This window comes from Strongylocentrotus purpuratus, unplaced genomic scaffold (assembly GCF_000002235.5).
Source record: "Strongylocentrotus purpuratus isolate Spur 01 unplaced genomic scaffold, Spur_5.0 spur5_scaffold_8, whole genome shotgun sequence".
NCBI lineage: Eukaryota > Metazoa > Echinodermata > Echinoidea > Camarodonta > Strongylocentrotidae > Strongylocentrotus > Strongylocentrotus purpuratus.
Window position 1 is genome coordinate 19,881,247 of NW_022145614.1, and position 12,966 is coordinate 19,894,212.

Consider the following 12,966-nt stretch of genomic DNA (forward strand, 5'->3'; position numbering starts at 1 on the left):
CCTAAAAATAAAATCCCTAATTTCTACGCGCTAGAGAGGATAATAACCAGGTAGCAAGCCCATGTGGGACCCACATGGGCATGGGTGTCGATCCCGGGGGGATGGGGGGGGGGGGGGATATATCCCCCCTCCAATATTTCAGGTTGGGGGGGGGGGGTGGCCTGTACAATCATCCCCCAATAATTCAAGATCACAAACAAAAAATTGAAGAGAAAAATTAATGATGAGAGCCCGATGAGATTACTCGCAAGATGACCATCCATATACACATTTTGCTATCTCATTTTCTTAATACATATAAATAGAAAACGAAGTAAATGAGACAACCGTATATGAGACAAGAATGAATTGAATTCTCGCTCATACGGTTTCATCAGGAATTGATGGATTTTTTCAATTTATTCAATCAACAGCATCATAGAAATGCAGTGCGCCAAATGCAAAGCCGCAGCGTTACAAAGAAACGAACTAAATGTTAAGCGCGAAGCGCAAAAGTGCAAACAAAAAGTAGAAATTGGGAGAGAGGGATAATGAGAGACAGAGAGGATACAGGCGCGTGCCATGGGGGCCCCCCCCAAAAAAAAAAAGAGAGAGAGAAAGAAGAAAGGAAGAGGACGTAGGAAGAAAAAAGGATCAAGAGTCGAGAAACAACGCATATCGTCTTGTTTCTCTAATAATTTAATGAAACGTCAAAAGAAACTGAATTGAGACAAGGGTTAAAAATCGAAAACGGTACAACGAATCGTCTTCTTTCTCTAATAATTTAATGAAACGTCAAAGCTTCCGCGCTTCGCGCGGGAGAGGAGGGGAGGGGGGGGGGGGGGGGAGGGAATTCAGACATGGATTAAGAGTCGAGAATGATACAACGAATTGTCTTCTTTCTTTAATAATTTAATGAAACATCAAAGCTTCAGCGCTTTGTGCAGGATGCGGGGGGCGGGGTGGAGGGGGAAACTGAATTTAGATAAGGATTAAGAGTCGAGAACGTACGGTACAACGAATCGTCTTCTTTCTCTAATAATTTAATTAAACATCGAAAGCTTCCGCGCTTCACGCGGGAGGGGGGGGGGGGGGGGAGAAGTGCAGGCGCGAATCCAGGATTTCTCAGGGGAGGGGGCCCACTTTTTTTTTTTTTGCTCCCGAAAATTTGACTGAATTCAGACAAGGATTAATAGAGTCAAGAATGGTACAATTACGAATCGTCTTCTTTCTTTCTTTAATAATTTAATGAAACGTCAAAAGAATTTAGACAAGGATTAAGAGTCGAGAACGGTACAACGAATCGTCTCCTTTCTTTAATAATTTATTGAAACGTCAAAGCTTCCGCGCTTCGCGCGGGAGGGGGCGGGGGAAACTAAATTCAGACAAGGATTAAGAGTCGAGAACTGTACAACGAATCGTCTTCTTTCTGTAATAATTTAATGAAACGTCAAAGCTTCCGCGGTTCACGTGGGAGGGGGGGGGGGCGGACCGGAACTGAATTCAGACAAGGATTAAGAGTCGAGAACGGTACAACGAATCGTCTTCTTTCTTTAATAATTTATTGAAACGTCAGAGCTTCCGCGCTACGCGCGGGAATTAGGGGAAATTGATTCTAACAAATTAAGAGTCGAGAACGGTAGGCCTACAAGGATCGAATCGTTTTCTTTCTCTAATAATTGAATGAAACATCAAAGCTCCCTTCCCTGCACCCACCCCCTAGGGAGCGCGATTTTCTCTGAAATGTTATTTTTTATTGAGGGTGACTTGAAAAAGTTAATAACTTGGATAAGGGAGCAGGCGCGCCGGAAGCAGTTTGGGATTGGAGGGGCAAACATTCCAGGGGGCTCACTTTCCAGGGGCAGTGACGTAATGAGAAAAAAAAAGTTCGGAAGTGGGGGGGGGGGGGGCAGACGAAAAATATGCATCACCACCAGTCTTACACGTTACATGCAGGTCCCGCGGAACGTTTTTCAAAGTGGAGTATTATCGATCAGGTAGAGCGTAAATTGACGTGGGGTCCAGGGCATAGGCCTCGGCAGGGAGTCAAGGGGCTGAGCCCCAGGAAGCTCAGGGGTTTTAGGTATTTAATTACGGTAAGATGAGCATCCAGGGGCCCTCTGTAAGGCAATTGACGTGTTCCAAGGGGGGGGGGAGCCCCCAGAAACTCAGAGGTTTTAATATTTAATTACGGTCAGATGAGCATCCAGGGGCCGTCTTAGGGCCCTTGGTGTGGTCCAGAGGGCAGAGCCCCCGGAAGCTCGGGGGTTTTAGGTATTTAATTACGGTCAGATGAGCATCCACGGGCCCGCCTTAGGGCCCTTGGTGGGGTTCCAGGGGGCAGAGCTTCCGGAAGCTCAGGGGTTTTAGGTATTAAATAACGGTCAGATGAGCATCTAGGGGCCCGCCTTAGAGCCCTTGTTGGGGTCCAGGGGGCAGAGCCCCTGACGCTCGGGGGTTTAGGTATTTAATTACGGTCAGATGAGCATCAAGGGGCCCGCCTTAGGTCCCTTGGTGGGGTCCGGGGGTGGAGGCCCCGTAAGCTCTGGGGTTTTAAGCATTTAATTACGGTCAGATGAGCATTTTTTATACCTTATTTGTGACATTGGCAGGTCACTTATTTTTTTTTCCGTCTTTCTTTCTTTTCTCTTTAACATACTTTTTAAAAAAAGGAGGGGGGGGGGGGCTCGAGCCAAGCCACTTTGCAGACCATGACATAAAGGCTTCTAAATAAGCGTATTTCGCCTGACAGTAATGTGGGAATTTCTTATTTTCCAACAAACGCATAAAAAGGTATGACTTACAAAAAAAAATGGAGAAAAAAATGCCGGAAAATCATGTCACAACATCAAAATTTCTAAATCACTTGTTTCGAATAAGAAATACATTACCCCCCCCCCCATCAGTACGCCAGCGTTCAGGGGCTCATGTCTTCTCACCCCTACAACAAAAACACGGACACGCTTTCCCATTCTCGCACAATATGTCCACGATATGCGCGTATCGCTATTATAGAGACCTCCATTTAAAATACCGTATAGGTGGCATGCGCAATGTTTATGAAATTTAATTCCTGTGAACTTTCCTTTTTCTTTGAATGGAATTGTATATCTGATTTAATTCAGGTTTTTATTATTGTTTCGTTCTTTTGGATTAAAAATACAAACCATGTTTACTCCTTTACTGTATTTTTTTTTTTTTTTGGAGGGGGGGGGGGGGGCGTTTTGGGGGGGGGGGCAAAAATGCGTTTTGCCCCCCCACTTTTTTGATTGGGGGGGGGGGGCAACTGCCCCCCCCTGCCCCCCCACTTCCGGCGCCTATGTAAGGGAGGGGTGCAGCCTGCCACACGCTTGTATCCTTGGTTGCTTTGATCCATTGCCGAAAATATTCTGGCACCTATCATCCCCACCAACCACAGATACAAATCGACACCTTTGCACATGGGTCCCATATTCTCTGAAATGTTATCTTTATTGAGGGCGACTTGAAAAAGTTAAACTTGGAAGCTAGGGAGGGGGTGCAACCTGCCACACGCTTCTATACCTCTTGATCCATTGCCGAAAATATTTTGGCACCTATCATCCCCCCCCCCCCCCCCCCAACCACGGATACAAACCGTCGAATACAAGTATTCTTTACAGGTGAATGAAATAATTTTGAATTTGATTACCGGTACATTACGAAAATAGATACTGCGTAATATCATAACAAACCACGCTTCGTACCCTAGCTTGCATGCCTGCATCAGTATCAGTACTACAGAGGGCATGCAGAGGGATGCAGAGAGTGCATCAGTAGTAGTGTACTGACGAGGCGATCGCGATGTACTTCACGGGTCTGGGTAATTCTGATGCCCGAGACGCATATTACTGATGAACCTGTTTACTACAAGCTTAACCTTTCTTTTTTTGCAAGAATTCTTCGAGACAGTTATTGCTCAAAGAAATTATGGTACGTATAGATCTAGGTCTGGTACTCTAGTTACAATTTCGACATCTTTAAAATCGCCCATATATCTCGTACTTCGTAGCCGTAGCTGCAGTCGTAGTAAAATTACATATATGAGGTGGTGTGAGGTTACTCATCGATCCAATGTACGACTACGACCGAGCTCTGAAAGATGTAGGCGAATGAAACGACCAGACGAAACTGGCCTAGCTCTTATCTGAGTAAAGGGAGCACATACACATGATACAGGCGCGCACGGGCGGGGGTGGGTGAACCCCTCATTTGGTATTTTTATGTATGTAAACCCCTGACACCCCCCTGACACCCCCCTAAACCCCCCCCCTTTTTTTTTTTTTTCTTTAATAATAATAATAAAAAAAAATTATTCCCATGGCTGACCTAAAAAAGATGACCTTACCCCCCCCCCCCTACCGGAGCAAAATGTCAAATTTTCAAATTTCGAGACCCCCCCCCCAAAAAAAAGTGTCCTCTAACCCCCGCTTATTCAGCGGCTGGCTGAGTCGTTGCGAAATTTTCGTCCCGATTTAAAAATGTTAAACCCCCCCCCCCCTTGAAAAAATCCTGCGTACGCGCCTGACATGATATACATTCAAGCATGTTTTCGAATTTAACTATTATCTGCCTGTATAGGCCTAGGCTGTATATCTTGGTAATGCTGCACTCAGCTCAGGAGTTGAATTGGTAGGTATATGTTTGCAGATATGATTGATTGTGTCCATCATTGCACGTTGTAAAATGGTGCTTGGGTGGAATGTTCCTCAGGGAGAGGAGAATGTGCACACAATATGCGCTGGAAGCCTCAATCTTCAAGATAAGTGTAAATAGCTCCAAAAAAAACGTAACTATCTAAATTCAGAAAGTTATTTTATTATGATTATTATGAATATTATTATTATTATTATCATTATTATTATCATTATTATTATTATTATTATCATTATCAGCTAGGAGTAGTAGAAGTATAATGTAGTAGTAGTAAGTAGTCAGGTTAATGCCTTTTGATTAATACTTACATGTACATTTTCAAAAACTTTGTTTTTCCTAGACGTGAGGCTCGTTGGAGGATTGAGTACTTCCGAAGGGAGAGTGGAAATCTATTACTCCTCACGTTGGGGTACGGTGTGTGGAGATGGTTGGGGCAACCAGGAATCTATGGTGGTGTGTCGCCAGTTAGGCTACGGAGGGTTTTCAGAAACCATTGCCAAGACTTCCTTTGGTCAAGGAACCGGATTGATCTGGTTAGAAGATGTGAGCTGTACAGGGACGGAGAAGTCGTTGTCGTTCTGCTCTTATCGTACCTGGAACAATGGCTGCAGTCATGGTGAAGATGTAGGGGTCAGATGTCAGGCAGGTATTACACTTTCCTGCTATCTCAAAACCCAAATTGTTCATATATCTCCAGTTTCCATTTTAATTATAGTTACAATTTTTTTTTTTTTTTTGGGGGGGGGGGGGATGGTACTATAATTCATCTAGTGTACATTATTGTGGTGTGCAGAAAACAATTATGTGTACACATATCAAAACTGTGAGTTCTTCCTGTATGACAGTATAAATACATGACGGCGATCTCCAATTTCAAAATACAACATATATGTTTAATTTGTGTAAAAATACTGCATATAGTCATTATTTTGAATTTGTGATAATCGGAATATAACGATAACGATAACCTGAATTGCCAATTTTGTTAACTACAGTGTAGATGTTACAATCACATGCTCATTTTACATGTACTTATCTGCATATTCATTTTTTTTCTTCTTTAGAATCATCTGAGGGATTGTTGAGAGTGTCTGGTGGAAACACAGCAAACGAGGGGCGGATTGAAATCTACCATGCAGGGGAGTGGGGCACAGTCTGCTCTACCAACTGGGACACGCCCGATGGTCTTGTAGCTTGCCGACAGCTTGGCTACGCAGGGCTTGAGATGGTAGGGCTTCCTTTCGGACCAGGCACCGGAAAAATCTGGCTGGACAAAGTCGGTTGTACTGGCACGGAGAAGACACTTGCTGAATGTATTCACGGGGGTTGGGGAATCAATGATTGTGCTCATACAGATGATGCTGGAGTCAGGTGCACATTATTTCCTGGTAAGTCAATGATCCGACATAGTTGGCCCAGTGACCTTTGCTTTGTGTCGGTGACATTTGCTTTGGCATCAATTGCTCCAGACTTGATTAGGGTTATTATTTTTTTTTTTATGTAATGATTTTTTGTTGATTTTTTTGTTGTTGATTAGGGTTAAGGTTGCAGTTGGGTTTTAGGCTAGGTGTAGCCTAAAAGGGTTAAATGGTTATAGTTAGGTATAGTGTTGCATCCAGGGTTAAAGATGAGAATTCTGTTAGTGCAGGAAATTGATGTTGAGCTATTGTCGCAGGAACAAACAAACGATGGACAACCTATGGTCTTTTATTTTGTTGAAGATATATACTAGGGTTAGTGTTTCAAGTGGGTCTTAGAATACACTGAAGTAAGGGCTATGGTTGGGTATATATTGTTTGGTTCCAGGAGCATTTGTTGTTGAACGAACAAGTCATATGAGCTGAAATTCAGACACTCCAACTGTCTAGTATTGGAGCCATTTTCTTTAATATCTCTGATTCTTTTACCTAAAAAGCAGCATTTTCAACCTGGGATACATGTTTAGACAAAAATAATTCAAGTGCTAAAATTTAAGAGTACCAGTTCCTAAAAAGATAATTTGTGAACAGCTAGAATGTATAAAATAAAAGCTCTTTGGCTCTTGACGTTTGCTGTAGTTAACATTGATTTTTTTCTCCTGAAAAGCTCTCTACAAAAAAAATATGCTGGTGATGCCATTGCCAATTGATCTCATCCAAACATCACCCCTTTACCCTTGCAAATAGCTAGGGTCTGTGAAGAAGAATGCTGTAAACATTAAAAAACTGGGACAAACAGAAACATGTCAATGATATCATACTTGGGTGATTCAACATTTTCTCAAGTCTTTATTTTGTTCTAGCTACAAGTCAAAAGTTTGGGTAGCGGTTGAAGTTTTAGATAAGGTTCAGTGTTTAGTTTTGGGTCCAGGGTTGAAATTAGAAATTCAATTAGTTTTAGAAAATTGACCATTTCGTTAATCCTGGTATCATACAGTTCTGTAGGAAGCATTCATCCATATGATGTACATTTGTACGTGATGCACTCTTCATTACATATGTCGTAGTCGAGTGGTTCAGACACTTAACTTGAAATTCAAAGGTCGTGGTTGGATCCCCGACACGGCACTAATAACCTTTGGCAAGACGTTAGTCTACAATTGCCACTCAATATCCAAGAGAGAAATGGGGACCCAGTAGGATGACGAAAGCATTTGTGTTAGTAATTGCCTCTGCCCTTTACGTGACCATTAGGTAAGAATACTCCCCACGGAGTGAAGTTGGTGCACATTGTGTGTGAATGAATCCAAGGACCAGGATAATGATATCTGTAAAGCACTTAGAGACGATAGTCCGTATTAACGGCTATATAAATCCAGATTAGGCCTAAAATAAAAACTTGTTACATTGCCCTTTGGGTGCAAAAACATGGGTCGGTCGGTCTGAAAAGATTTTATTTTTTAAAACTTTTTTTGTCGCCCTCTTTGGGGCAATATTTCTCAATTTTAATACATGTGCTTCAGCGTCATCATTCTATTGATATCTTTTTCACCTCATAATTATCCATGGTTTGCACGAGTGAGAATTTTGGAATAATATGATTTTATGCATTTAAACAAACAAAATACATATATTTTTATATTTTTATTCATTAATAACAAAAATCTAAAAAACGGTTTAAAAAAATAAAAACTTTTTTAAAATGCCGACCGTAGATTTTCAAATTTTCGGTCGGTCGCAAAGGGCAATGCAACAAGTTTTTATTTTAGGCCTTATCATTATCATTATCGTGTTCCCTGTTCATCATTATCTAAACCAGATGGTGCGACAGTGCGCTTAGTGGATGGACCCTCAGACAAGGAAGGGCGTTTAGAGGTCTACCATGATTCGCAGTGGGGCACGGTTTGTGATGACGGCTGGGATGGCATAGACACCATGGTGGTCTGCAGGCAGCTGGGATTCACAGAGCATGGAGGTTACTTCATGGCCGCTGATCGGGGGTACGGGATAGTAACAATGGCCCCAAGACCAATCTTCCTTGATACGGTGGAGTGTGTCGGGGATGAAGACCAGTTGGAAAACTGCTTTCATGATGGCTGGGGGGTAAATGACTGCCAACATTCAGAAGATGTAGGGGTACAGTGTAAGGGTAAGACTGATATACAATTTCAGTGATCAATGCACTTTACAATTGAAAACAAGCAAGAAAAATTGCTGGCGAGGCACAAACTATGATTTCCAGTAAGCACCCCCCCCCCCCCGAAATGGGGTCATTATTTTTCTGATATGCTGGCAAGCCTTGACAAATCAAAATTTGCCATCTGAAAATTTTGATCGGGGTTGCAGTAGGGGTTTCACACAAGTACACCCAGGGAGTGAAGCCCCTGAAAAGCTTTGGAGAGGGCGCATGTTACTGGTAAATTTTTATTCTTATGAAATTTTTTGTTTTCTTGCGTACATGTATGTGTTCTCCAATCTTGGGCCTCATGGGCCTGTTACATATCAATAGATCATTCTCACACAAGTACACCCAGGGAGTGAAGCCCCTGAAAAGCTTTGGAGAGGGCGTATGTTACTGGTAAATTTTTATTCTTATGAAATTTTTTGTTTTCTTGCGTATGTGTTCTCCAATCTTGGGCCTCATGGGCCTGTTACATATCAATAGATCATTCTCATACCTGGGAAGTAGCAATACAATATTGAAATAAAATGAACTTGGAATGAAATGCCAATAGCATAGTACAGTTTCATCACATAATATACGTATTGTTAGAGTGATATTGCATTGGTGGAATATTATTGGTTGTGAGCCTTTATCTAAATAGTAGTCATACATGCAGACATGAACGAATGTTCAACAGAGCTTTAATAGCAGGGAGTTGAAATCAAAGCCAAATATCACCACACTGATAAATGGGCAGGCATGCAAAGATTTGAAATAATTGCAAGTATGGCATACTTTGAAATACTTCAGATCCATTGTACCAGTAGTTTTGGTGTAAGTATATTCATCACTTATATACTTCCATTACTGCTGTTCTTTTTATGTTTGTTTCTGTATGACTATATTGCTTTCTAAAATCCTGAGTCAAATTTTGGTCTTCTTTTTATGTATGGATGAATTTGTCAATTTTTCAGAAAGTGGCCTATCAGTTGGAGCTATAGTTGGAATAACAATTGGATGCGTAGTAGGAGTATTGCTTTTCTGTCTCTGCTGCCTAAAATGCATTAAAAGGACACCATCCCAACACACAGCAGTCCCAACGGATGAAGTACCAAGAGAAGAAGCAGTGGCTGTGGGTACTGTACATGTACCAAGAAGATCGGTACGCCTGATGTAAACAACGTCCAACCTGAAGCAGTTGCAGCAGGCCTGCCGCCACCATCGTGCAATGACATCACAAGCTCTAACGCCATTGAATTGGACGACATCCAGCCACAGGGAGCATATCCCCTTCAGGATCCCTCCCCATCACCTTCGGCAACCTTTACCTCCTACCCACAAACTCATCCACCACCGTCGGCACCCTACTCGCAACCCTTGGTACCCTATCCACCGCCACAAGGAGCATATCCCCTTCAGGATCCCTACCCATCACCTTCGGCAACCTTTACTTCCTACCCACAAACTCATCCACCACCGTCGGCACCCTACTCGCAACCCTTGGTACCCTATCCACCGCCTTCGGCACCCTACTCGCAACCCTCGGTACCCTATCCACCGCCTTCGGCACCCTACTCGCAACCCTTGGTACCCTATCTACCACCTTCGGCACCCTACTCGCAACCCTTGGTACCCTATCCACTGCCATCATTCTCAGGTGCTTCTGCTGCATACCATTACCCTTCAGCTGATTCAGGGGTTGTTCCGTCTGCACCGCTTGAAATCCCTCCAACCAGCTAGGCATACCCTCCTGGGAATTGCACTTCCATATGAATATTGGAACATATCTCATGAAAATTGCTATCGATACAAAATTACAGTAATTGATCTCAAAACTACTGTAATCCTAGAACTTGATTAGCTGTGAGCAAATTTGTTGTATAATTGTGTCAGTTGTTAATTTTCAATAACAAGTTTAAAGAAACAGCTAGGGGCCAATTACTTTGGCACAACTGGTTCAATTCTACAGTTCATTTTGTACTGGATTGCAGTCAGTTTACCCCCAGATCGCATGTGTATCAAAGAGGGGTTCAGTTGCATTTCTAGATCAAAGCTTTTGAGAATCTGCAAAGTGGGTATTAAAATTGGCATGTTGCTGAATTACTTGTTTGTGTGGTTTTCACAGCCCAGAGAAAAATTTCACATCAGTCCATTCCTGCAAGATTTTCACTGGCTGTATCAGTTGGAGGGTTGCCTACAAACTTGGGAGTTCTGGGCCCTGACGCACCAAGAATTGCAATCGATTTGAATCAATTGCAATTTGATATCGGTTGCAAAAGAGAGAGAGGAATTTGTAAGTTTGCAATGAATTGTTAGACATGCAATCAATCTGGATCAATGATATAATTATGTTTAGAAAAAAAAAAATCGCCATTTGCACCCAGCAGAGGTGAATACTGGCTAAAGTAAGTGGAATCATATAACCCATTATATTAATTTTGTTTGTTGTTTTAAATTATTTATGGAATGTTAAAATGTAACCATATCTTGCCCAGTTTATGTAGTGATTATTTCTCTTTGTAATGTAAGTCAGATATGCAAATTGGCAGTAGTACTTGGATCACTGATCTCAGCATGTTTAGCTTGTCTTAAGCTCATTTTGATATCACCTGTAGTGTTTATGATATACTCTCTGTGTCAATGATTACTATTGTTATTAAAGCATGTATATGACATTACTATACTTATCACTTGTTCATCAACTGCGCTTCAGCCTTCAGTTCAATGAAATATTATTTTAAAGGTACTATTTCATACTTTTTTCAAGAAAAATTTAAACCCTTTGCATTAAAAAGCAGATCTCCGAATTTTAAGAAAACAGATTTAATTGGGATATTGTGTTAAAATAAATATCAAATTATTTTGTTTCCTTTATTTTCTAAGTACGCTTATTAAATTTACCATTGGGTTTAAATCAATCTTTGTACCATGTACATTTATTAGACATATTACTTAGCTATTTGTTTATTTTATGGATATATATATATATATATATATTTTTTTTTTTTAGGGGGGGGGGGGGTAGGGGCAAGGTAGATCCACAATATTACCCCCCAAAAGTCTTTTAAAATAGATATATAATGTAATTGGGTGCAATGAACAGTGAACAGTCAGTGAGGAACCAGAGTTTTATATATCAAAGTTTTACAAAATATTTTTCCTCTACTGGTATTTGATATTGCTTATATCAGAAGCATGAAGATGAAGTTTACAGTTTTTATCAAAATCATTCTTGATAATTGCTGATTGATATTGATTGTGGGCATTTGTGTTTTCCAGTACCAGCGGGGAAAAAATTATGGGCTGTTTTTAAAGCATGTGTAAATATTTCTAATTCCATCCAAAACCAAATTTGATATGTTTGAGGAGCATAGATTACAATCCTATGCTACTGCAGATGAATTTCCAATTAAATAGAGCATTACACATATTAAGAGGGGGCAACTAATTTTTAGTCTTCCTTGTAATGCACATTACATTTCTCTGGTATACCAGGTCAAATACTTACCCAGTGGATTCCCCCCCCCCCCCCCAAAAAAAGACTATTGCAATTTTGTTACATCTAAGAGATGACAATGTTCAAACTGAAATATCTTTATTATTGTAAACTCTTGCCATTTTGTTTAGATAAGGTGCTGATCGTGCAATGTTATTGTAAAAGAAACTCTTGAAATTCTTCTGAATGGTAAATTATTGAGTAAACACAAACATTTGTGTATAGAAGGGTTTGGAATTTTCAAAGTGATGAATAATATTTCTGAAAAGAATTGCTACATTGGACCCCATATACAGTGTATGTGGCATAAGAATATCATCCCAATTTAGTCTAAATGTTTCTTGCTTTATTAAATAGAGCGAGAATTTTTTTGGGTACTATTAGGGAATTTCAAGAAATATCTTTTCTTGGGAAAAGCCTACAATGATATTGTAAATTGTATATTTTGTATCTGTCCCTTTTATTTGCTCCATACGATCACAGCAATAGTAGACAGCGATTATATATATTGTATATTTTGTATCGGTCCCTCGGATAGGATGTTAAATAAAGGTCAGGTGTAAAAGAGAGTCACTACCTTTGCAGGTTAAGAACCCACTGAACTATTTGTATAAGAGTAGGGGGCAACCCTGGTATATCGTGATCCATCTGCACACCCCAATCATGTACTTACACTGGGAGGAGATCTGGACCCACAGGTTTACATTGATTTAGTTGGCTCTTCGCCTCCCAGACACAGGTGATGCCAAATACTTAACAATATATTTCAAATTGACATGTCAATATAATTTGTTTGTATAGATAATAATAATATCTTTGATATCTTTTAAAGGATTTCTCCTGTGTATTTTAAGGTCAGTATTTGTTTATACGATTTTTATTTATTTTGTATCATGAACTTAAGATATGCATTTGTGTTTATTTAATCTTAAGATAACATACAGTACATAGATATCAAAGCCTTTTTACATGTCAAAACTATTTGTTATCTGTATTCAAACAGAGCAAACATACATGTGTATATTATCAACATTCATTGAGTATATGTGCAATATGTCTTATGTCGTATGTGTGTACATGTTGTATTCAATTTTAAAACCATCTTTTTTATTATAAAAGATGTATTATTTGATGATAAAAGACCTATACAGTTTTTGTTCAGTATAGGCCTGTTGGTCAATCATTTTAGTCACTATCATTTTTTGAATAACTTTTATCACCTTCTAAATATACGA

General features: G+C 40.4%; 1 protein-coding gene across 1 annotated transcript; it reads left to right on the top strand.

Annotated features, from left to right (window-relative positions):
* The first annotated feature begins 3,621 nt into the window (after positions 1-3,621).
* Positions 3,622-11,218, top strand: LOC594626 (neurotrypsin). The gene is made up of 5 exons (XM_794061.5): positions 3,622-3,930; positions 4,994-5,299; positions 5,718-6,041; positions 7,891-8,220; positions 9,210-11,218. The coding sequence occupies exons 1-5, from the start codon at positions 3,852-3,854 to the stop codon at positions 9,410-9,412; spliced, it is 1,242 nt and encodes a 413-aa protein (XP_799154.3). The 5' UTR covers positions 3,622-3,851; the 3' UTR covers positions 9,413-11,218.
* Positions 11,219-12,966: the final 1,748 nt, after the last annotated feature.

Bases quoted from the DNA above. Each gene is read 5' to 3' on its own strand.
- LOC594626 (XM_794061.5), top strand. From the start codon at position 3,852: ATGAACCTGTTTACTACAAGCTTAACCTTTCTTTTTTTGCAAGAATTC. The intron at 3,931-4,993 runs GTACGTATAGAT...TGTTTTTCCTAG, and splicing joins TATTGCTCAAAGAAATTATG to ACGTGAGGCTCGTTGGAGGA. The intron at 8,221-9,209 runs GTAAGACTGATA...TCAATTTTTCAG, and splicing joins TGTAGGGGTACAGTGTAAGG to AAAGTGGCCTATCAGTTGGA.